General features: G+C 35.5%; 1 protein-coding gene and 1 long non-coding RNA gene across 2 annotated transcripts in view; one reads left to right on the top strand and one right to left on the bottom strand.

Moving 5' to 3' along the window:
- Nucleotides 1–1,185: 1,185 nt before the first annotated feature.
- Nucleotides 1,186–26,040, bottom strand: part of LOC100801071 (probable leucine-rich repeat receptor-like serine/threonine-protein kinase At3g14840) — a 30,791-nt gene continuing 5,936 nt past the window's right edge. Inside the window, exons 14-24 of the mRNA XM_006573301.3 lie at nt 21,924–21,992; nt 21,789–21,824; nt 21,624–21,661; nt 9,163–9,542; nt 8,723–8,918; nt 8,491–8,640; nt 8,102–8,220; nt 3,126–3,336; nt 2,771–3,020; nt 2,266–2,416; nt 1,186–1,725 (exon numbers count right to left, since the gene is read on the bottom strand). Of these exons, the coding sequence (XP_006573364.1) occupies nt 1,360–1,725; nt 2,266–2,416; nt 2,771–3,020; nt 3,126–3,336; nt 8,102–8,220; nt 8,491–8,640; nt 8,723–8,918; nt 9,163–9,542; nt 21,624–21,661; nt 21,789–21,824; nt 21,924–21,992 (1,966 nt within the window). The 3' untranslated portion in view covers nt 1,186–1,359. The remainder of the gene's footprint in view (nt 1,726–2,265; nt 2,417–2,770; nt 3,021–3,125; nt 3,337–8,101; nt 8,221–8,490; nt 8,641–8,722; nt 8,919–9,162; nt 9,543–21,623; nt 21,662–21,788; nt 21,825–21,923; nt 21,993–26,040) is intronic.
- On the top strand, nt 12,014–20,931 carry LOC102666760 (uncharacterized). Its single transcript, XR_001387967.3, has 3 exons — nt 12,014–12,192; nt 12,350–12,569; nt 20,812–20,931. It is a non-coding gene; the product is annotated as an uncharacterized lncRNA (long non-coding RNA).

Raw genomic sequence — 26,040 nt, 5'->3', positions numbered from 1 at the left:
ATATAATAAAATAAAATAATAATAAAATAAATATCATATCATCATTTAACATCCAAAATAAATGGAAATGACTAAATGGAAAAAAGTCTAAAAATATTGATCAGTGGTAAAAAAAGTTAAGGATGAAAAACATAATCTATCCTATTATAATATTAACTAATCGACTGCAACTCCCATATAATTGATTAAGGTTCCTCTATTTCTTATATAATACTAATAATAATAATAATAATAAATTTAAATATATTTTTAGTGAGTTAATTGTATGTGTTTAACAGAAGGTGAAATGATCATCCCAAGTGACACGTGCTAGCTATGGTACAACGTAAACATGTGATATTTTCAGAAATTAACTAGATTCCCAGAATAAATGTGATTTATCTTCTATCTTAAAATGAATTTTAGGGTCAAAATTAGTGATTTTTATTTTTTAATTGAAAATCAAAGTAAAACATTTTACAACAAAAATCAAGCTCATTTTATAGACTAAAAATATTAATTTAAATTTTTAGAGTCATGAAAAACAGAAATTTTTGTATAGACACCAAAATCAAAGCATACTAATTTTATTAAGACTAAAAACATATTTAAATAATAGTAATAATAATTTTATTTTTTAATTACTTACTAGGCAACTTTAATACAAATATTCTTTTTGTATTTTTACTCTATTTCTCTACTACTGATCTATTTCTCTACTACTGAACAAATCTATCTCCACCTTATTTCTCTTTTCTTTTCTCATTCACTCTTTCTCTTTATATTCTACTGAACAAGTCTATTTCCACCCTATTTCTCTTTTCTTTTCTCATTCACTTTCATTCCCTCCCTTTCCTTCCTCACCACCAGACAAAGAGATAACAAGAGATTAGGAGATTGATCTCTCAACTCTAATATAGCAAACCTAGTTGGAAGGGGCTTATCCTCTACCTTCAGTACCCATGATGAGATTAAACCTTGCACTCGGTGAGGGATATTCCTTGAAAAAAAAAAATAAGAAAATCCCATGATTACAAAACTAGCACAACTCTATCCTCCCATTGGCGGCACTTAAGCATATTTCCATGTTTTGGACCACAGGAAAAAGGCATTCTTGATTTTTCATTCTACATAAGAAATTTATTCTTACAAATTTTCATCGATCTATTTGGAAATACATGGTCTTAATGGTTAGAGAATCAACCGTTGAAAACGTAGTATTCTTCCACTCATTAAATTCTATTACAATTGGTTATGCAAACTTGTTCAAACCCTTACTTATTTAGATACAAGAACCGTATCTTCATTTTTGCAAAATAAGTTGTGCCAAACACTAAATATATATAGAGCAACGACAAGATGTTCATTTCTATAAGTTCTCTAACTTTCAATTTGCTCACCAGAAGAACTTGTATCAGCGAAAAGTTTAGAAGATTCCCCCGTAGGGTCACTTAGGTTCTGAGACTCAATTATGTTATTTTCTCCTCTGTGTTGATAATACTGTTGCATTATCTCAAATTTGTCATCATCCAATACCTCTCTTTTGTCTAACACCACCTCTTGAATACGTGTTCTCCCTTCAAGCATGCTTACCACTAAAGACATGGTGGGCCTGAGTGCTAGAGAGACTTTGGTGCATAAAAGGGCTACATTGATCATCATCATTGCCTCCGTTTTGTTGAAGTGTTCACCCAACCTCTTATCCACAATCTCCATTAGATTACCGTTTTCTTTCAAGAGATGTACCTAGTATTGTAAAATTAATGCAAACAATCAAACATTTGATTCCAAATTAAATTCACAGTTGAAAGTTGAAACAATTAGACAACAACAACAACAACAATAACAACAACAACAACAACTTTATCTCACAAGATGAGGTTGGCTAAATCACAAAATATCATTTGGCTTGGTTAAAGAAAAAAATTGTTAGATATTATAGTTGAATCAAACAAGACCTCAAATTTAAGGTGCAAATATATATAGGTAAGTAGGAAATATAATGTGGAAAAAGTCTTTTTTCTTTTTTTGCAGATGGCTAATTCATCATATTTGGACAAGACGCAAGAATTTTACAAAATGCAAGGAATTGATGATGCATTCTTGGGTATCTTCAATTTGGACATTACAGCAGATTTGAGAAACATTAACTGTATAGTGTATTTCCCTTGTAAGGTGTCAATAAATGAAATTCATTTTATAGTTTTATACAGAATGTACAACACCATGCTAGATATTCTCAAAATCAGATTGGCAGAGGGCAAGAGAGTATAAGGCATAATTTACCCTATCAATGAGAGAGAAACATTCTTCCGTAGGCTGGCTAATGGTGTTGCTCATCCCACTAACAATTTCCAATGCAACAATTCCAAAACTATAAACATCTGCTTTGTCCGTCAAATAACCATGCATTGCATACTCAGGAGCAATGTACCCACTACAATATTGAAAATTCACCAATTACAGTACATTTTTAAGTCATAAACTAGTGTAAGTTCAATTTAAATTTGATCATGAGGTATTTCAATATATGATGTCTATTGTTTTTCTTGATTATTATTATATTATGATAATGTACGTGTCTAACATATACCTCAATAATGATCAATGCAAAATGGTAAAAAGGAAATGTATGGGAACTCACTAAGTGTCAGCTATTTTAATGCTCAAATGGGTTTTGTCCCCATCATCAAGCTTGGTGAAATTATAATATAGTATGATAATGGATCCAACATATAGCTCAGTAATGATCAATGCAAAATGGTAAAAAAGGAAATGTATGGAAACTCACTAAGTGCCAGCTATTCTGGTGCTCAAATGGGTTTTGTCCTCATCATTAAGCTTTGCCAATCCAAAATCAGATATCTTGGGGTTGAGATCTTTATCCAGCAACACATTATTGGCCTTGATGTCCCTATGAACAATCTTCAGTTTGGACTCTTCATGAAGGTAAGCCAAACCTTTAGCGATACCAACACAAATCCTATGCCTTGTTTGCCAATCCAATCTCAATTGACATTTCTCAGATTCATCATTTTTGGCTTATATGGAAATTAAACAACATATAAATGTAAGTTACATGAATAAGATAGGGTTCATTATTACAGAAACATAAATGAGACTTGAAAGTAGAGAAAAACAATTACCAAATAAAGCATGAGCAAGACTATTGTTTTCCATGTATTCATAAATCAGTAGCAATTGATCCTCTTCCATACAACAGCCGTAGAGCTTAACTAAACAAGGGTGTTGCAAAGCAGAAATCAGGCCTATCTCATTTACAAATTCCCGACTCCCTTGCCTTGACCTAGTAGAAAGCTGCTTAACTGCTACTACAGTGCCATCCGATAGTACACCCTAAAATTTTATATAGGTGAAAAATAGTATTACATTAAACATTAACACAAGTACAATATTTCATTCATTATTGTAGAAAGAGATAAGGAAGAGAGAAAGAGATAGAGCATAGGAGTAAACTATGATTGTGTGCTCTACAATGTGTAACTACCCTCATATATATAATACTAGGTTAAGCATATACAAGCACTTGGGCCAAGCCCATATACATACTAAAACCCTTTTATTCTAAACAACTCTAATATAAATGACTCTAACTCTCCCCCTTAAGTTGGAGCATAGATGTTAATGATGCCCAACTTGTTACAAATAAAATCACTACTCACCCCATTCAAAGCTTTTGTAAGCACATCTGCTAGTTGATCTCCTGTCTTGACATTAGAGGTACATATAAGGTTTTGTTGAACCTTCTCTAGGATTAAGTGACAATCTACCTCAATATGCTTCATTCTTTCATGATAGATTGGATTTGATTCGATATGTGTGGCAGCTTCATTGTCACACTACAATGTCATAGGATAGGTATTAGCAAATCCTATCTTCTCCAAAATTTGTTTCACCCATATCAACTCACAAGTCATTTGGGCCATAGCCCTGTATTCTGCCTCTACACTAGATTTGCTCATCACATCTTGCTTCTTACTTTTCCAAGAGATCAAATTACCTCCCAAAAATACACAGTAGCTCATATGGTAGATTTGCGGTCCATACGAGACCAAATGTGATCTGCATCAGAGAATGTTTCCTCCTATATGTGCCCATGATCTTGATACGCAATCCCCTTTCCTAAAGCTTTCTTCAAGTACTTAATGTGGATAAATGCTTCCCATTGAGTATTAGTCAGGAACCTCATGAATTGACTAACAAAACTTACTGGGAAGGAAATATCCGACCTAGTGATACAAAGATAATTAAGCTTCTCCACCTTTCGTTTGCATCTCTGTGGATCAGAGAATGGAACTCCATCTACAGTCAGCTTAACCCCTGGGTCCATAGGGATCCCCTTCTTCGAGTACATAACCTCAATACCTAAGAAGTACTTCAAGGCCCCCATGTCTTTAGTCTGAAACTGAGTTTGAAGAAAACTCTTCAAGTTGTCAGTACCTTTATTATCACTTCTTGTAATCACAATATCATCAACATACACCACAAGTAAGATGCTGCCAAGGTTAGTATTTTTATAAAATACAGTATGATCACTTTGACTCAGCTTCAGTCCAAATGCAAGGACCACACCACTAAATCTCCCAAACCAAGATCTAGGTGATTGCATCAAGCCATTTAACAACTCCCTTAAGCGGCACACCTTGCCAAACACCCCCTAAGCAACAAACCCAGGTGATTGCTCTATATACACCTCTTCATGTAAGTCACCATGCAAGAAAGCATTCTTTACATCCAATTGAAATAAAGGTTAATGATGTGTAGCAGCAAGAGAGATAAGAATGCGAATAGAGTTAAGCTTAGCAACATGGGAAAAAGTATTAGTAAAATCAACTCCATAAGTTTGAGCATACCCCTTGGCAATGATGCGAGCCTTTAAATGAGCCACAGACCCATTAGAATCCATTTTGATACTATAAACCCACTTGCAACCAATATCCCTCTTCCCTGCAGGGAGAGAAATCAAATCCCATGTTTCAATTTTTCTCAAGAGCTATCATTTCCTCCTTCATTGCTTGTCTCTAGCCACCATGACTAAGGGCATCTAAAAGAGATTTAGGGATAGAAACAAAATCTAGATAGCAACAAAGGACTTTGAGGTGGATGACAAATGAGCAATAGACACATGTGAGGAAATAGGATAAGTATGTGTACAGGTGTGTTTACCTTTATGAAGTGCAATAGGGAAATCAAGGTATGAAGGAGGATCTGCAGATGTTGGAAGAGGTATTGGTAGAGGTTGAGTATCCTCTGGTGGAGCTTCACATGTGGCTTCAGCTTCAAGTGACACCTATTTAGGGTGGCAAGGATATGTTTGTTTAAAAAACTGGAAACCTGTATCGAGATGAGTCGGAGGAGCAGAGTGGATAATAGTGTGATTTAAGAACAAATCATCTGACTCATACACATACAAAGAGGACTAATACTCAACAAAAAACGAACGATCTTCAACAAAAGACACATTTGCAAAATCAAGGTACTGACCAAGATCTGGAGAGAAACAGCGATACCCCTTTTGGGTCCTAGAATAACCCACGAGCACATTTCAATGACTTTGGATCCAACTTGGTTTCTTGAGGATAAACATCATACACAAAACAAGTACAACCAAATATTTTTAGGGGTAAGGGTAACAAAGAATGAGAGGGGAAGAGAACAGAGTGAGGAATTACACCATTCAATATAGAAGATGGCATGCGATTAATTAAATATGCAGCAGTAAGGATTGCATTGTTTTTATTCGTACCCCATTGCTCAGAGGCTCTTCGCTATGCGAAGGTATGGGGGAGGGATGTTGTACGCAGCCTTACCCTTGCATATGCAAAGAGGCTGTTTCCGGATTCGAACCCATGACCAACAAGTCACCAAGGCACAACTTTACCGCTGCACCAGGGCTCGCCCTCGTAAGGATTGCATTTGCCAAAAATAATTTTGAAACCTTCATTGCAAATAATAAGGCTCAGGAAACCTTCATAAGGTGAAGATTTTTATGCTCAGCCACCCCGTTTTGTTGTGGAGTGAGGATGCAAGAAGATTGATGCAACATGCCATTTTCATTCATGAAAATGAGAAATGGTTCAGAAAAGTATTCTTTAGCATTATCGCTACAAAGAACACTCACAAAACAACCAAATTGAGTATGAATTTTAGAACAAAAATGACAAAATATGGTGAACAATTCAGATCTAGATTTCATCAAATATAACAAAATATTTATAACCAAACTTTGAAGTAACTGGGCAGGAACCCCATACATCAGAATGAACAATATCAAAGAGAGCATGAGCTCTTTTATTTAAACAAGGCAAATAAACACTCTGATGGTGTTTAGACAATTGACGAGACTCACAAAATAGACTCCACAGACTCTAATGGTGGACATAATTTTCTAAGAACTCCTAAAGATGAATGACTAGCTGACAATGAGGCTGAAACATGGGGATTGTACAAGCTGCAAAAGCATGTGAAACTCCTTCATCCAATAAGTACAGTCCATTAGATACTCTTCCTCTACCAATAGCCTCTGGGTCTACAGATCCTAAAATACATAAGAATTGGGGAAAAAAAGGTTATAGAACAATTTAACAATCGCGTTAACTGACTAATGGAAAGGAGGTTACACGAGAATTCGGGCAAGTACAAAATAGAAGACAATGAAAAAGTAGGAATTGGGGTAGTACACCTAGTCCCCTTAAACATGAACACTAGATCCATGAACAAGTGTAACAAAAGAATGGATACTGGAAGGGTTGAAAGAAGAACATATACCTGAATCCCCTGTTATATGATTTATGGCACTAGAATCAATGACCAAACGTCAAGAAGTAGATGAAGGTGTAGGACAAATGTGGTTGAAGAAGAAGTAGTAGAAGAAGGTGTAGATGACTCGTCATCAGTCATAACCACCTAGGTTTTTCCTCTGATTGAGTGGCAATGTCAGGCTGCGGCACTGCATGAGCCTGTGATTGTGAGTACTGCTGATTCTGAGAGGAATGAGCACATTGGTGTCTATAGTGACTCACTTACTCACAACCATAGCACGTCACTTGTCCACCACGACCTCCACCTCGACCATGGCCATGACCTCCAGATTGAACCACTAGAGCAGAGCGATCAAGGGAATCACCCTCAGGAGTGGAGCGAGAGCCCTCAAAAGAGGACTGCACAACCCGAAAGAAAACATCAGTAAAAGTATCCACCTGCCAACTAGATAATATTTGAGAGCAAACCACCACAAACTATGAATCAAGACCAAAAAGTAACCTTAGAGCTATAAGCTTCTTCTGTTGGGTCACCATCTCCTCCACAAATTTGCAAGCAAGGAGAAAAGTCAATTCTTCAGTGTACTTCTAGAACTCTAAGAAGTAGTCCATCAATTTCCGCTTATTCTGTTTAGGGTGGAAAATTTCTTGCAGAAGAGCATAAGTCCAATTCAAATTATTGAATTTTCCATAGATGATTTTTTAAAAAAATCCCACAACTCCTTCACTGTATTACAATGGGTGATAACAGATTGAGTCTGTTTATCAATGGAATTGACGAGAAAGGCTAAGATTAATATTCCACATCATTGTCTTAGATCCATCTGGACATGTTTCTGTTAGATAATCTTCCTTAGTCATCCCACCAAGACTAAATTCAACCAAATGCTTCCATTCCATATAATTCTCACTGTCGCCATCAAGCTTGATATCGGTGAGTTTGTAGGAAGTGGTAACGATCTCCGCAGTAGGCCCCTTGGCACCTTCGTCGCTGTTAGACATCCTTACGCAGCAATGAACCACACTTTTTTTTTACCCAAAATACGGACCTGGCTTCTCTGCTGTCCTTTCTCGTGCTGTCCCGGTGTTGTCCCTCCAAAACGACGTCATTTTGAAAGTTGTATGATACTATGTAGAAAGAGATAAGGGAGAGAGAGAAAGATAGAGAGAGGCATATTCTACAATGTGTAGCTACCCTCATATTTATAATACTTGGTTCAGCATATACAAGGAATTGGATCAAGCCCATATACATACTAAACCTTTTTATTCTAAATAACTCCAATATAAATGAGTAACAAATATGTTCAAGAAAAAGTGGTTGATTTAAGAGGATATACCTTGTAAACAAGACCAAACCCTCCTTCTCCAATCTTCAAGGATTTGTCAAAGTTATTTGTTGCTGCCTTGATTTGTCGTAGGGTAAATAAACTAGTTTGTGATTCGAAACCCTTCAGTTCTACCAATAGAAGCAAACAAATGGAAGAAATATCTTATATTAAGAAAACAAATGGCTTCATTGAATCCACCATCCTAGCACTGTTACTTGTCAAGGGAGTTAGCAAAATAGATAAGAAAATAGGCCAACTAAATTGATAGGGAACCACTAAGTTCTACAAACAAATGAATGTATATATACATATTTGTGTGTGTGTAACAGTTCTCGGGTGTTTCATGCAAAAGGTTGGTAATCAGGTTAATTTAATTTAATTCACTTCATGGTGATTACCTCTGGCCACTGATCTTTCCCATCCTAAAAAGCGCTTCCACCACAATATACCAAATATCAAGATGATAATTGCTCCAGCAACCACAACTGCAACCACAACCCTTATTATGGATATGCTGCTACTACCACTTTCTGATGGGGGTATAAAGTCTGCATGATTATTATGCAAGATTTAATTAGATTAGAAGCTAAAGATGAGAACAGAAAACAAAACAAGAGAAGTACAACTCACTAGGATCAACAGATATAGCTGATATAAGAGGACCATAAACTGATCTAAATGGAATAGAAGTGGTTCCTTTCCCAGCCCAATATAACCGAATCTCCAAGGCGTTACTAGTCACAACAACTGTGAAATTTTTAATTACTGCCTTACCAACACCCCCTGCTTCTTTTGCAATATTGAAATCCTTAGCCACCAAATTTCTCTGCAATATTGAAATTCACACAAAAACATATGATGGTAATTAGTTGAGAAATGTTGTCAAAAATTCGTAGGACTGAACTATTTCATTCAGTAACTTAATTACAACTTATGAGAAAATTTTGTTAATGTCAAAGATTATACTGAAGTATTTGAATTTGGTATCATGAAGTTCCCAAAGAGAATTTTACCAAATTTGTTCAAAAACATGTGGTTGACCAACTTAGGAAAATGATAAAAATATGGACCTGAATGTAGATGTCAAATACACGCCTTCCAAGACTGCTATATGTTTTATCATCAGTAAACATTATTTCTGCAAAATGGAGTTTTACTGTGTAGTTTCCATTTCCCAAACAAAATCCATAATAGGTCAAAGAGGTAGGAGAAACACGTGCATTCATGTACAGTTCAACATTCTCCATTACAAGCTTAGTTGAATTAGTCACATTATAGTAGTTTACGCGGTCGGTATCAAAGAGATGACCATTGTTGATAAGTGCCCAGTTTTTTCCACGGTCATTATGAAAGCTTGCTGGTCCAGTAGTCTCACCCGTGTCATCATCATATGTCTTCTTTCCATCAGTTACAAGATTTCCACCACAGTTTATATGCAGAGAATATGAAGCTGGATAAGTAGAATTTGGTTAACAACTACTTAAACAATTAATCACAATTATAAATCATATTCGACAATTATATATTAAGATTTTAGTTTTATTACATCCTCTTGTTTCTAACATTCTAATGTAACTGGATCAGAAAAGATAAAAAAGAATGGAGTATTTTATTGATTATAAAACCTTAAATTCCCAGAAGATACCAATGTGATATTCTACTATGTTAGGGAAGAAAGAATCCGGTGATAATCAGGTGTTTAAAAAGCCTAGGCTCTCCAAATCCTCCAATCAGTTCTCTCTCTCTAAGATACCACATTCTAGTTTCTCTCATTTTTATGTTGCTCCTCTCTAACTAACCAACCATTAGTATATTATATATTACATAAGGAGTATATTGTTGCATCGAGTTAAGACCCATTTTGATCTGATTCCATGTTCCCTGTCCTATTTATCCTGCTATGGACTCTGGTGCCAGTGTGCCACCTTGTCTTCAAGGTGGAAGGTAAGAAAATGCTTGTCACTCCCAAAAAATTTCACAATTTGGTAGGTTGGACCAATGAATCAATACTTCCAAATCCCATAAGTGGCCTTCATGACTCACGAGTGCCTAATTAGAACCTATGTAAGTTTGACCTTTTTTCTTTATCGGCAAATGCTAATATGTTAGTTTTGTTAGAAATGTCAGTTGGGGAATCAATCATCATTCCCGAACCATTGTGTCATCCTTGTATCTCCTGCAAGTTGGACCTGTAACTCATACTCTTCAGAAATCATTTGAGGATGTATATGACTGTGATTTGTTAGCTCTACATGAGCATTTCGAGCCTCATCTAGGGTTGGAGTGGTTGAACTCTAGCTTTGAGAGGTGGGTAGTTAGGCGTTGCAATCTCAGTATTTTTTAAAAGAAAGTTAAAGTTCAACTTTGTTATTTATCTACATTTAAAATAAATAAACAAATTTTTGGGATCCCTCTTCCTGTGTATTAATTATGCATAGTAAAAATGAGTTAGAAAGTAATACATAAAAGTTTTGAAAATTTTCAACTGTTCAATGTCTAGTCAAAATACTTCGAGAAATTATGCTCTGTTTGAGATTATAATTCTATACGAGTATGAGAGAATTACAATATCTAGATTTTAGGTCTGGCTTAGTAAAAATGGTAGCTCCTAGTTTATCTAATAATTCATCTATTACAAAAATTGGAAACTTGTTGGACAATGTAATTTTGTTTAAAGCCCTGTAATCGGTGCAAAATTATCATCCCTTGTTCTTCTCAACCAAAATAATCATATTGGAATAAAGGTTTGTTGGAAATAATGATATTTATTTAGGAAATAATACCATGCATATACATTTAGTGTCCATGGATATTATTACCTCCAATGTGATATATAACAAACAAAAGGTAATATTTTTTAAATTTTAATGTCGTGGATAGTCTTAAAATAAAATTAAAATTTATAACAAATTAATTAATTTAATTATTTTAATTAGTTTTGATAAATTAAGTAATTATTATATATATATGACCAGTAGTGTCAAGAAAATTTCAAAGCTTACTATAATCTAAGGAAATAATCTCCAGTCCACTCAATCTGTCAATAATATATAAATATAGATGATATACAAAGCTTATGTAACACCACATTCTCCTGAATAAGAAACTTTTCATTTTCCAAATTCTCTCTAAAAGGTCTTGTTCTTTCTCTCTCTATATATATATATTTAAAAATTTATAAATGTCCACCTCTAAATCTTAATATATATATATATATATATATATATATATATATATATATATATATATATATATATATATATATATATATATATAAAAAGTGAAGATCTTCCCTAAAAAAAATTCTAGCCCAAAATCTTTTGACATGTCATTTCTCAGCCAATTAAATGTAGCATTCATAATTGATTTAATATGTTTTTATCCCTATTAAATATCTAATTTTATATTTACTTTTTAATAATTTTTTGTTATGTAATGAGTTTCTAATAAAATAATAATTTTTTTATTGTCCTTGACATTTAGTTTTAGTACCAATAAATTAGTAAATTTTGTGTTTGTTTTGTAATAAATATTTTTTATTTGTTTTATTAAAATAAAATTTTTTAATTTATTAGAAAATAAACACAAAATTTTTCAATTTATCCGTATTACAAGAATAAACAATAAAAGTGTTACTTTATTAAAAAGTCCCACATAAAACAAAATTTTATTAAAAAATAACCCCAAAAATTAAATCAAATATTAATTAAGAATAAAAACATATTTAAGTGTTCTAGAAAATTTCATTTTATTGCATGCGGATATATTTTTCGAGGTCATAACATCATCTCCATTTTATGCTGCCATTTAAGTATTTATCGTTTTTCCATTCCATTCTCTTTCATATTCATACTTTTTGCATTCCATTCTATTTAAAAGAGATGTATATTTTGCTACACACATTCCAGCTATGAAATCTTTGTATCATTATCTCCTCCCTTCCTTGTCTCTCTTTTGCTTTATTCCTTTGTTCCTTCATTGCACCGAAACGTCGGACCCATAACTGTTTCTCAACGGCGCCACTAGACAAGGCCATGGAGCCAGAATTGTCGCATCAAGTAGACCATGGCAAGTAGTGCTCCAACTACACTCATCTTTAGGTATTATGATTTAAAATTTGAAACCTAAGTTTTTTTTTTTTTGAAAAATCTTCTTTCTCTATGTTTTTCATTCTCTCTTCTAACTTTCATTCTCATCCTCTTCTAATCTTCTCTTCTATCTCACATGCATTTTCTATTTGTGAAATTCATATGCAAGATGGATGGGACTTGGAGAGGCCATGAAAGATCCTTTGTACTAGCATCCAACTTGACTTCAACGACGAGAATCGGATCTCTAAAAATGAATGCTGAATGCTGATATGGTAATTCAAGGAATTATGAGGAATTCGATGAATTAAAGAGAAATAGGGAATCCTGAGATGAAGAAAGGATTCCGAAATTCTATTATTCAGAACTGGAGTTCAAGGAATTATTATGTAAGTGAATGATTGACAAAACCTTCTCTTATTTCTCCTATATATAGCTGCAGAGTACTAACAGAATTTACTCTCAGTCAATCCAATCCCTAATTTGTCTTCTTGACAAAATTTACTCTCACTCAATTTCTCCTATTTATTTGTCAATCCAATCCCTAAGTTGTCTCTCTGAATCTCTATTTATTTTCTCATAATTGTTATTTATTATCTCCTATCATTACCCGCCCCTCAAAATCATCCTTGACCTCAAGGATTGAAGGAAGGATAGCGTTGCAAAAGATCATAGTAAAACTCCCATGTGGCATCCTTCGAAAGTTGATGTTTCCACTTTACTAGAACTTTAGTAACAGCTCGGTTGCCCAGTTTGACAGTCATTCTATCCAAAATAGACTCTGGTTCACGCGAAGCAAAGCTTGCGTGAGTGCTGGCAGGAATATTTGTAGTAGTAACCACAGTGCCAACATGCTTCCGGAGTTGAGAAACATGAAAAACATTATGCATGCGAGATCCAGCAAGAAGGTCAAGTCGATAAGCCACAGCGCCTATGCGATCCAACACCTTGAAGGGGCCATAAAACTTAGGTGCCAATTTAGCATTAACCCGATGAGAAACAGAGACTTGACGATAGGGATGAAGCTTAACATAAACAAAATCCCCTATTTGAAATTGGCGATCACTGCGATGTTTATCCGCCAACTGCTTCATTCGGTCTTGAGCTCTTCGGAGGTGAAACTTCAACAGCTTTAACATCTCCTCGCGCTTGAGTAAACTTCTGTCAACTAGCTCCATCTTCGAATCACCAGGAAGATAAGGTAAGTAGGCTGGTGGAGGCTGCCCATAGACTATTTCATAAGGGGTGGCGCGGATATCCACCAGCCCATAGACTATTTCATAAGGGGTGGCGTGAATAGAAGTATGGTAGGTAGTATTGTACCACCATTCTGCCAATGACAACCAGTTAGACCCTTTTTGTGGAGCATCGGCCATCATGCATCGGAAGTAAGTTTCTAAGCAATGATTCACTACCTCTGACTGGCCATCGGTTAGCGGGTGATAAGCATAGGAAAGTTGCACTTGAACACCCTGAAAAGCCAGAAGTTGCTAACAAAGACAGGGTCTCTATCGCTAGTGATAGTGTCAGGAAAACCACAACAACTTGTTAGAGTTTGTGGTCTTAGTTCCTTTGTCCCACATCGCTTGGTCTGTAAAACTTGTGTGGTCTTAGTCCCACATCGCTTGGTTTGTAAAAACTTGTGTCTCATTAGTGTTATATATAGAGACACCTTGTAAGTTTTTATGTGCAAGTAATAAAAAGTTCTTCTAGTGTAGCCGGACGTAGGCACATACATTGTGTGCTGAACCACGTTAAACTTTGTGTCTTTTTCTTTCTTCCCTTTATTTCTTTCTCTTCTTTTATTGCTCTATACTAACAACTGGTATCAAGAGCTTTTGGTTACTCCACGGGATTTCCTTAGTTTAAAGGAATTAGTGGGAGTCTTCTCAGTTTAGAGGAGGCTGTGGGAGCAATGGCATTAGAAGAGGGGAAGGTGAAGATCGAGAAGTTCGATGGCAGAGATTTCAGCTTTTGGAAGATGCAGATAGAGGATTATCTATATCAGAAGAAGCTGTATCAGCCCTTATCAGGGATTAAGCCAGAAGACATGAAGCAAGAAGAATGGAACTTGCTAGATCGACAGGCCCTTGGCGTGATCAGATTGACATTAGCCAAGAACGTCGCGTTCAACATCGTGAACGAGAAGACTACTGCAGGCTTAATGAAGGCGTTATCAGATATGTACGAGAAGCCATCGGCAGCCAACAAAGTATACTTGATGCGCCGGTTGTTCAACCTCAAGATGGGAGAAGGTATCTCTGTAACTGATCATATTAATGAATTTAATACTATTCTTGCCCAGTTGGAATCAGCGCAGATTAAATTTGAGGATGAGGTGAAGGCATTGATTCTATTGTCATCACTACCGGATAGTTGGGCTGCAACTGTTACTGCAGTTAGTAGTTCTACAAGGGAGAACACATTAAAGCTTAGTGACATACGTGACTTGATCTTAAGCGAAGATGTTCGCAAGAGAGATTCAGGAGAATCTTCCAGTCATGTTTCCAATTCAGCATTGAATACTGAAGGCAGGGGAAGGACTACCCAGAAGGGTCAGAATGGTCGAGGCAGATCAAAGTCAAGAGGGAAAGGTCAGAGAAAATTTCAAAGTGACGTTACTTGCTGGAATTGTGACAAGAGAGGTCACTTTAGCAATCAGTGCAAGGCACCAAAGAAGAACAAGTCGCACAAAAACAAGAAGCGCGATGATGATGAATCCGCAAATGCAGCAACTGATGAACTTGATGATGCATTAATTTGCAGTTTGGATAGTCCTGTTGATTCATGGATCATGGACTCAGGTGCGTCGTTCCATACTACTCCCTCTAAAGATTTATTGTCTAACTATGTTTCTGGAAGATTTGGAAAAGTTTACCTTGCAGATGGAAAATCTCTTGACATTGTCGGAAGAGGTGATATCAACATCAAGACCTCCAGTGGATCCCTATGGACATTGCACAATGTCAGACATATTCCTGCCTTAAAGAGAAATTTAATATCTATAGGGCAGTTGGATGATGAGGGACATCACACCACTTTTGGAGATGGAGCTTGGAAGGTAACAAAAGGCAATCTCGTTGTGGCTCGTGGAAAGAAGCGAGGATCTCTTTACATGATTGCAGATGAGGATATGGTAGCAGTTATTGAGGCTGTCAATAATTCAACCATGTGGCATCAAAGACTTGGACACATGAGTGAAAAAGGAATGAAGCTTATGGCGGCAAATGGTAAGCTATCAAGCCTCAAGCATGTTGATGTTGGTGCTTGTGAACATTGTATCCTTGGAAAGCAGAAAAAGGTCAGTTTCTCAAGGGCAGGGAAGACTCTTAAAGTTGAAAAGCTAGAATTGGTGCACACAGATGTTTGGGGGCCAGCCCCTATGAAATCTGTTGGAAACTCACGTATTATGTCACCTTTATTGACGACTCTACCAGAAAGGTATGGGTTTATTTTCTTAAAAATAAATCTGATGTGTTTTCTGTGTTTAAAAGGTGGAAAACAGAAGTTGAAAATCGGACAGGTCTAAAGGTTAAAAGTCTGAAATCTGACAATGGTGGGGAGTATGATAGTCAGGAGTTTAAAGACTTCTGTTCAGAACATGGGATTAGAATGATCAAGACAATACCAGGAACACCTGAGCAAAACGGTGTTGCAGAAAGGATGAATAGAACCTTGAACGAGAGAGCAAGGTGTATGCGGATCCAATCTGGCTTGCCTAAAGCATTCTGGGTAGAAGCAATAAACACAGCAGCATATCTCATCAATAGAGGACCATCAGTTCCTTTGAATTATCAGTTGCCCGAAGAAGTATGGTCTGGAAAGGAGGTAAAACTTTTACATTTGAGAATTTTTGGTTGTGTTTCATATATACTGACAGACTCTAATAGTAGAGATAAATTGGATCCGAAGGTGAGGAAGTGTTATTTTATTGGTTATGGATCTGACATGTATGGCTACAGGTTTTGGGATGACCAAACCAAGAAAGTTATCAGAAGCAGAAATGTTACTTTTAATGAGAACTTATTTTATAAGGACAAATTTTCTGCAGAATCTACATGTGCAGGTAAACTGTCAGAAATTTCTGAGAAAGCAACACTTGAAGAAATTTCAGAAAGTAATGTAGCCAACAGAAACCAGAGTACAGGCGTAGAGGTTGAGTCAGAACCAGAACCATCAACTCCTCCAAGAAAATCTGGCAGAATTTCAGTACCACCAGATAGGTATTCCCCTTCATTGCATTATTTGTTGTTAACTGATGCTGGTGAGCCAGAATGTTTCAGTGAGGTTACACAGGGGAATGACACTATTGAGTGGGAGCTAGCGATGAAAGATGAGATGACATCCCTTCAGAAGAATAAGACGTGGTCTTTAACTAAATTGCCAGAAGGAAAGAAAGCGTTACAGAATAGGTGGGTCTATAGGCTCAAGGAAGAATCTAACGGTAGAAGAAGATACAAGGCGAGACTTGTGGTGAAAGGGTTTCAGCAGAAACAAGGAATTGATTTCACAGAGATCTTCAATCCAGTTGTAAAGATGACTACCATCAAAGTTATTATGAGCATAGTAGCTGCAGAGAATCTTCACTTGGAGTAGTTAGATGTTAAAACTGCATTCTTGCATGGGGATTTAGAGGAAGACATCTATATGACCCAACCAGAAGGTTTTGAAGTGCCAGGCAAGGAGAATCTTGTATGCAAGCTTCACAAAAGTTTATATGGCTTGAAACAAGCACCGAGACAGTGGTACAAGTTTAATGAGTTTATGAGCAACTCAGGATTCAAAAGATGTGACATGGACCATTGTTGCTATGTTAAGAAATATACTAATAGTTATGTTATCCTTGTCGTGTATGTTGATGACATGTTGATTGCAGGATCTAGTATGGCAGAAATTAACAAGTTGAAGCAGCAGTTGGCAGAAAACTTTGAAATGAAGGATCTTGGTCCAGCTAAACAAATCCTTGGTATGAGAATTCTTAGAAACAGATCAGAAGGAATTTTGAAGCTGTCTCAGGAGAAATATATACACAAGTTGCTTGACAGGTTTTACCTTGGAGATTCTAAGACCAGGAATACCCCTTTGGGATCTCATTTGAAGTTTTCAAAGAAGCAATCTTTGCAGACAGATGAAGAAAAATGTTACATGTCAAGAATATCATATGCATCAGCAGTTGGGAGTTTGATGTATGCTATGGTGTGTACCAGACCTGACATAGCACATGCAGTGGGAGTTGTCAGTAGGTTCCTATCAAATCCAGCGAAGGAGCATTGGGAAGGCGTAAAGTGGATACTCAGATATCTGAAGGGTACTTCAGAGTTGTGTTTGTGTTTCACAAAAGGCAATCTCACTTTACAGGGATTTTCAAATGCAGACTTGGGAGGAGATTTTGATACCAAGAAAAGCACCACAGGCTACATTTTTACCTTGGGAGGTACTGCTGTGAGTTGGAAGTCTAAACTTCAAGATAGAGTTGCTCTCTCAACCACGGAAGCCGAGTACATAGCTATCTCAGAAGCAGCTAAGGAGATGATTTGGCTAAAGAATTTTCTCAATGAATTAGGGAAAGAACAAGATGATGCTCCAATGTTTAGTGACAGTCAAAGTGCTATAAGTCTTGCTAAGAATCCAGTCTTCCATTCTAGATGCAAGCATATTCAATTAAGATACCATTTTATCAGGGAGTTGATAAATGATGGAGACTTATCTTTATTGAAGATCTTAGGATCAGAGAATCCAGAAGATATGTTGACTAAAGTTGTTACAACTGACAAACTGAGGCTTTGCATTGCCTCAGTTGGCCTTCAAGGATAATTGAAGATGAAGGCGCTACACTAGGTAAAGAGTCGATGAACTCATTGCTTACAAGGAGCTGCTAGAGTTTGGAACTTAGACCCCAAGTGGGAGAATTGTTAGAGTTTGTGGTCTTAGTTCCTTTGTCCCACATCGCTTGGTCTGTAAAACTTGTGTGGTCTTAGTCCCACATCGCTTGGTTTGTAAAAACTTGTGTCTCATTAGTGTTATATATAGAGACACCTTGTAAGCTTTTATGTGCAAGTAATAAAAAGTTCTCCTAGTGTAGCCGTGGACGTAGGCACATACATTGTGTGCTGAACCACGTCAAACTTTGTGTTTTTTTCTTTCTTCCCTTTATTTCTTTCTCTTCTTTTATTGCTCTATACTAACACAACTTTGCTTAATCCATCTAGGAAGGATTGAGCCACGTCGCTTGCTATGTAGGGATGAGACAGTGCCATGAAATGAGCAGCTTTGCTTAATCGATCCACAACAACAAAGATAACATTTTTATCGTAAGAAGGAGGTAAACCTCTCTCATTCGTGACAAAGCATCGGCCACTACATTCTCACGACCTTGCTTGTATTCAATGGAGAAATCAAACTCCATTAACTTCACTAACCACTTTTGTTGAAAAGCAGTGGTCAACCGCTGATCAAGGATATACTTCAAACTTCGATGATCCGTTTTAATCACAAACTGCCTGTTGAGAAGGTAATGGCACCATTTTTGAATAGCAAAAATTACTGCCAGTAATTCCTTTTCATAGGTGGATAAAGATTGTTGTTGTTGGTTTAAGGCCTGACTAATAAAGGCAATCGGGTGATGTTCTTGCATTAAGATGGCTCCAAGTCCCACACCAGAAGCATCAACCTCTACCACAAAAGTTTTGTTGAAATCGGGGAGTCGCAACACAGGTGCTTGGAGTAGCAAGTCTTTGAGTTGCTGAAATGCAAGTTTTGCATCATCGGTCCAACAAAAATTATCTCTTTTAAGCATATTAGTTAATGGCCGAGCAATTGCACCAAATCCCTTAACAAACCTTCGGTAGTAACCCGCAAGGCCAAGGAATCCACGAAGTTGTTTCAATGATTGAGCAATGGCCAATTCCTAACCGCTGTAATTTTAGTAGGGTCGGTAGAAACGCCATCACTGCTGATGTAATGACCCAAATATTCCACCTTGGGGACTGCAAAATAACACTTAGACTTCCTGGCAAAAAGCGAGTGAGTCCTCATAGTAGATAACACTTTTTGTAAATGATCCACATGATCTATCAAGTTGCAACTGTAGATGATAATGTCATCGAAGAAAACCAGAAGAAACCTTCTAAAAAACTGTTGGAAAATAGAATTCATCAGCCCTTGAAATGTAGCAAGGGCATTGGTAAGGCCAAATGGCATTACCAAGTACTCATAATGACCCCTATGAGTCTTGAAGGCAGTTTTATGAACATCCAAAGGATCCATTCGCACTTGGTTGTACCCGGACCGAAGGTCAATTTTGGAGAAAATAGTGGAGCCATGTAATTCATCCAAAAGGTCATCAACGAGCGGAATAGGAAACTTATCTTTGACAGTGTTTTTATTCAACTCTCGATAATTCACACAAAGTCTCCAAGAGCCATCTTTTTTACCGACTAAGACTATCGGACTAGCATAAGGGCTGCTACTTTTTTGAATAATTCCAGAAGTCAAATATTCCTGTACAAGTCGATCAATGACATCTTTTTTATGTTTAGCATACCTGTAGGGCCTCTTGTTCACCGGATTTGCACCCTGCACTAGGGATATTTTGTGATCATGTTCTGCCCAGGGTGGTGGAAGTGTAGTTGGCTCGATAAAAATGTCTGAATAAGCCTCCAAAAGTTGCTCTATGGCAGCTGGGACTGTAGGTTGTTGAGCATGAGTAGTTAAGGAATGAAGTAATCCACCCTCAGTGTCACAAAGCTATAGCATAGATAAATGAACTCCATTAGCCAAAGTTTGACTCATTTGTTGTCTTCGGATAGTCTTGACAGCATTAGAAGAAGCCCCTCTTAATACATGTCGTCGTCCCTGCACTTTAAATTCCATGCTCAATTTGTCAAAATTCCAGGTAATGTCACCAAGTGTTACCAGCTAGTCAATTCCCAACACTAAGTCACAGCAACCCAGTGGAATGAGCATAATATTAGATTGGAAGGTAGTATGTTGAATGGTCCAAGTGACTCCATTTATTTGCCAATCCAATCCCTAATTTGTCTCCCTGAATCTCTATTTATTTTCTCATAATTGCTATTTATTCTCTCCTATCAAATGCATCTTACCATTATTAGATTGAAGGTAGGTTGCAACAGGAAACTCCTAAAAGGTGAGTAGACAAAATCTATTGTTATAATTTAGTCAAATTTTCATTTGATTTTCTGACTTGTCCCGTCATAGTTCTATTGCCATATTCCAAAAATATGGAAGCATTATTTTTATTATTATTATTATTATTATTATTATTAACTTTTCTATTTGATCTTCTTTTCTTGTCTCCATCCATTGTTGAAACATTCACACTAATCACAAGTTTCTTTGTAACAGAGAATATTCACACACACAGAAAAATATACTATTCACTTACTGTACTTTACAGTGACTCCCTTATATAGGAAAGTTAATAACAGCCTCTAACACAAGTAATTGACTGAATTAACACCCCCCCTAATTTAGATTAGTTCACAGTAAGAAGTGAAATCTTGTTTTTGTATACTTTCACCTTCTTCACCTTCCATGTGCAATAGGATATTTAGCCAAGTCAATTGTTGACTCTTTGTCAATCAACATTCTCATTAGTTTAGTTTTCAGGTTTAGCTCCTTCAATAAAGTTTCCAGCCACAAAGCTGGACAAGCTACCATAGATGTAACTATATATTTCACTTCACATGAAGATCAGGCTACCACACTTGCTACTTTGAGTATTGAGAGGTTAGTGCTCTGCCAAACACTTTCTCTCTCTCCTTAAAATTCTTTCTATTGAGTTTGGTTTTTTAACATGCTTTAGTTAACTGTAATTGTTAAAGATTAAGCTGATATGAAACTGAACCCAAGAACTAAAGGAAATTTCAAAAGCATCACTTACTCATCATTGATTCAAAATATTTTTTATACTTGGATCTATCCAAAGCAAGCTTTTATTTATTAAAAAGTCTGAAAAAAATATCAAAATGTTTTTGAAAAATTAAAGAGGATTTTTTTTATAAAGTTTTGAACACTCCTATTCACCCCTCCCTCCAGGAGTGTAGCCATTTTATCCAACACAAAACACCATTGTCCACTGTCACTGGAAAATTTTCAATAACCTTTCCTGGCTGGAATCATCACAAAAGACTAACTTAAGGCATCAAGGCTCAAGCTTAGTTATTTAGGATGATATCACATTTCTTCGGTTTTATAACACCATTGTAACTTAATAGTGAGGTTTAGTATCCTACTCCTACAACAACTTTTTTTCTTATATAAAAAGTTTGGCAATCTAGTGTAACGAGAGATATCCCTTTGTTATTGTATCTCTAAGTTAAAAAAAAAAAAGAAGGTATAAATACATTAAAAACCAACCATTTCAAATGTCAAAATAATAACTAATAGTCTATAGTGAAAACCAAGATAAACCAACTTACTTTTACACGGAATGTTTGACAAACATGAAACATTTCCTCTGAAAAAATAAAGTTACAAAGGAAGAATGGAGTGAGGTAGGGCTGATAAATCAGCGCACATTATAACCTGTATAAACTTGTTAATATTTAGTATAAAAAATATAGAATTAAGAACATTAAACTTACAAGCTGTTTCCATTAGAAAATGAAGCAAACAAGTTCCTGAGGCATATGGTAAATGGTCAAGGCTTAGATAGCTTCTTAAAACTACAAAATTAAAAATAAAGAAAAATAAAAGTATGAAACTGCAAGGAGTCTTACACAGTTCCCGGTTGACACTGTAGCTCCTCTATGTTGTTGCCGATACTAAGATTGTTATATGAGAGATCTCTGTATAAGGTTCATAAAATGTGTGATTTAGAAACAAAGATCACACAAGATGTTGACTTCATGGACTTGATTAAGAATTCTAAAAGTCTTAATAGGAGATTCCATCAAAGGGAAAATCAAAATGGTCCGCTATGAGCTACTTATCAACTATTGAATTGAGCATAGAGCATACAACTATAACGAAGTACGGAAAAAAATTCCAGCAACAAAATATCAAAAAATTTATGAGTAGCTAAAAGAAGAAAATATTATGACAGCAATTGCTTAGTAACATATTTTTTTTAATAAAATTAACATGCATCACTTCTGTAACAGCCGTAACTTTAATAAGTAAATAAGAAAATAATAAATTAATACATAAATAAATAAGAAAAAATAAAATAAAAATTATTAGGTCATAAATTCCCACTATATAAGCCAAATGTTAACCTAGAGCAGCTTTTTGGAAAACACAGACGCACAAGAACCCTAACAGAGCAATCAGAGGAGGAGCTCTAGAGAGCACCAGAGACGCCACCATTGCTAACAGAGAACATTTAAGCGACTACCTTGAGGTAAGGGATGAGTTACTCACGCTTGGAGATTAGAATGAACATGTGTAGGGATCCCTAGAGGATCAATTTTTGGGTTATTTTGGGGTGTTTATGAATTTAATTATGTTTTCATGTTTAATCGCGGATTGAGTGTGTTTGATGAACCAATTGGTGTTCTGTTGCGAGTTTGTTGTAGAATTGATGTGTTCTGTTGCGAGTTTGTTGTAGGATTGATGTGTTTCTCTGTTAGGTGTGTACCTTAGGAATTAGAATTCTTTATAATTAACATAAAAATTGTGTGGTGGTGATTTTGTTTATACCAGATATGTTGGCCTTTCAATCTTGTTCCTGTGCTAATGTATATTGTGTCCAGATAATTATTTTTACACCGCAGTGTATACGTGTACATATATATTGATACTGTTTTTTTTACAAACTGTATATTTTATTTCACGTGGGTGATTTCTTGTCATGAAATTCATAGGTGTAGGGATTGTTGGATAATTGAATTGGCTAAAATCATTTAAAGAAATTAACTAAAGTTGTATTCACATTGTAATTAGGCATTTTCTTGATGTTGGCAACTTAGTTGAAATATATTTAAAATATAGGTATACATGTTGTTCATAGAAATCAATATGAGTATATATTTTATTGTTATATATAATTTGTATTTACTTAATAATATATTTGATATTATTGTGATTACTTTATATTAATATATATTTAATACTTTTTATATGTTATATGTGATATGTACGTTTACGTTTACGTTAATATATATATTTTGTTATATATTTTGAATATAATATACTTATATATATATATTTTACGTGTATTTTATAGTTACTTGTTTATAAGCCTTGAAGTTAAATATTGTATGTTATTATTATTATGATACATTGTTATCTAATTGTTGAGTATATTTTGTAATTAGTTAGAGTGTGAAATGTTAAACTGTAGACATGAAACATGGTTGTGAATGAGTGTGTGATTGATATTTGTAGAGATATTACTTGTCATGTGAGTTATGAGTTATACAGTAACCCGACCAGTGTGTACCTTGAGAGAACTTTTATGCGCAGTGTTAAAGAAAATTGTAGGATTCCTAGTTAGGATCCTGAAGGGTTAAACTATAGCGCAATTTGTTAAATATGTTTGAAATATAAGAGTAAGGTCGTGGGTATTATATAACTCATAAACAGTGTCTGCGTGCAAATAAAAAAATAATATTTTAGGGGTTGGACCTGAATCAGGAAGGTGAGGCCCAAACGGATTCTTCGGAGTCTAGGCCTTGGGGGTAAAGATACTCGGTTTGAGTGCTCCTTTAAGCCCATGTTGATCCCATGTGGTTGGGGCATTCTCGCAAAACAGAGTAACCCTGACTGGTCACCTTATGATGTTACTTAGTGAGAGTGACCGAGTATACCCATTGTGTGGTGTGCTTTGTCATGTACTTCTAAGCGCCCCAGTGTTGTTTTTCACTGACATGGTACCACATTGCATATAAGCTTGAGTCTTAGTATAATTGTTGCATAACGCTTGTGTTTGAATTTCATTGAGTTAACAATTGTGGTTGATGTTATTTTATGGAGTGTGTAAACTTGAATGGGTGTGAATAATGTGTGCGATTTTGTACAGTAATGCTATTTATATAAATTCAGCTTTAAGTATTATATGTTTCACATGCTCTAATGTTTTATTATATACGAATGTGATAACTCACTCCCGGTGTGTGTTTGTGTTTGGGCTGATTGCCACTTTGTTTCATGTGAGCCTTCATATGATGAGTCACATGCTAGAGATGGAGAGACTTAGTCTGTGATAGGGATTATGATTTACTGAATGATATAATTGTGTTATACTTTTCTACTTTAGATTTTTTATTATTATTTATTTAGAGTGGACGGCCTTGTTTTGAGCCGAGATAATCTTATCTTTTATTAAAAAAAGTAATATTCTATTACGTTTTCACTAAGTGGATGTGAACCTTTATCCTTTTGAATTGATTAGATTAAATGTGTTTAAAAAGAAAAATTATTAATTAATTTTGCATGTTTTTTTTTCCTTCTTTTATTATTATGTGTTTATAATCTTTTAATTAAATTTTGTATGATTTATTTGATTAGTTAGTTATAATTGTAAGGGTAGAGGGTGTCACAACTTCCATAGGAAAGCATACAGGAACCAAAATGAGACTCAACAAAAATGGAATTCTATTGGTGATCTTATTAATAATCATTAATAGCAATAGGGAAGAACAGCCTTAATTGAGATGTGAGGTTTATAAAACCTTAGCTATCCTTTGTGGTGTGGCTCTCCCAAGATTCTTATCAATTGGTATCGTGAGCAATGCAGGTGGACACTAAGGCTATAGTGTGTGGTGGGCTATCAGGAGCCAATTAGGTATGGGATTCTATTGTAGGGTTTATAAGACCTTACACTCTCCAACTACAATGGCTAAGTTTTGCGGTGTGGTTCTCCCAAAGGTCATACCAACTGATCAAGACAAAGAGTATCTTTCCCTCAACAATGGCTACAGCCAACATAAATAAAAACTTCGTACCCCATTGCCCAGAGACTCTTCGCTATGCGAAGGTATGGCAACATATGAAGTCAAATATTTGTTAGCACCAGCTATACTTAATGAGACTAAAAGTACAAACATGCTACAGATCTATAGGCCTCACACAGCTCTTTCTTCTTACATGTCATATATTTTTACATTGTCAAGTACTACTTGTGGAATAATCAGATTGGAGTTTTGGCAAAGACAAAACTTATATGTAGTTTGATAGATGCTTTTAGGGATGTTTTACCTTAATAACTCACGCAATTAAACTCAACATTAAATGTTGACATGGATTTCCAAGATAAAGCTCCAATGTTGATGGAGAAGACCAAAAGTACCTAACAGCATAAGCTAAGTTTTGTTCTTTTGGAAAACATTGGATTAGTTCCTCAGTTTGGAGCAGTTACTTTTGGTGAAGTTCAAAGGTTTTGGTAAGAATAAGGACGGTGAAGCCTTATGTCTATGTGAAGCTGATTTAGCTCTTTGGTGTATATCGATGGAGCAGAATGCTCAAGTGAGATTCTTTAGATCCATTATATGATAAGACTCTAAAGTCACGTCTTCCTCTTGTGGAAATATCTCTTTCTGATAACAAGATAGGTTTGCAAGCTTCTTTAGCTTTTTGTTTTCTTTGTTTCTCTCTATTTGAGAGAGTGGAAGATATTGGTAAATTCTTAGTAAAGCCGACATCTTATCCTCCTCATTGGTTGAACTAATTTTCTATACACTCTAATATTATTTCTTCTATAGCAACATAACTAAATAAACTTTTAATAACTAATAGAATAGTGAAAAAACAACACAATGGCTTTTTTCTTCTAGTTTATATTCAACATTACCATAGTTGCTCTGGATCATTTGTTCACTGAATGATTCAGTTTATCCATAAAAAAAAATGTTATTGCCTACATCATGATAAAAGAAACAAAAGCAGAGTATAGCA

The sequence above is a fragment of the Glycine max genome, chromosome 1, assembly GCF_000004515.6.
Source record: "Glycine max cultivar Williams 82 chromosome 1, Glycine_max_v4.0, whole genome shotgun sequence".
Lineage (NCBI taxonomy): Eukaryota > Viridiplantae > Streptophyta > Magnoliopsida > Fabales > Fabaceae > Glycine > Glycine max.
The sequence above is the reverse complement of the archived record's forward strand: the minus strand, read 5'-3'. Positions and strand labels throughout refer to the sequence as shown.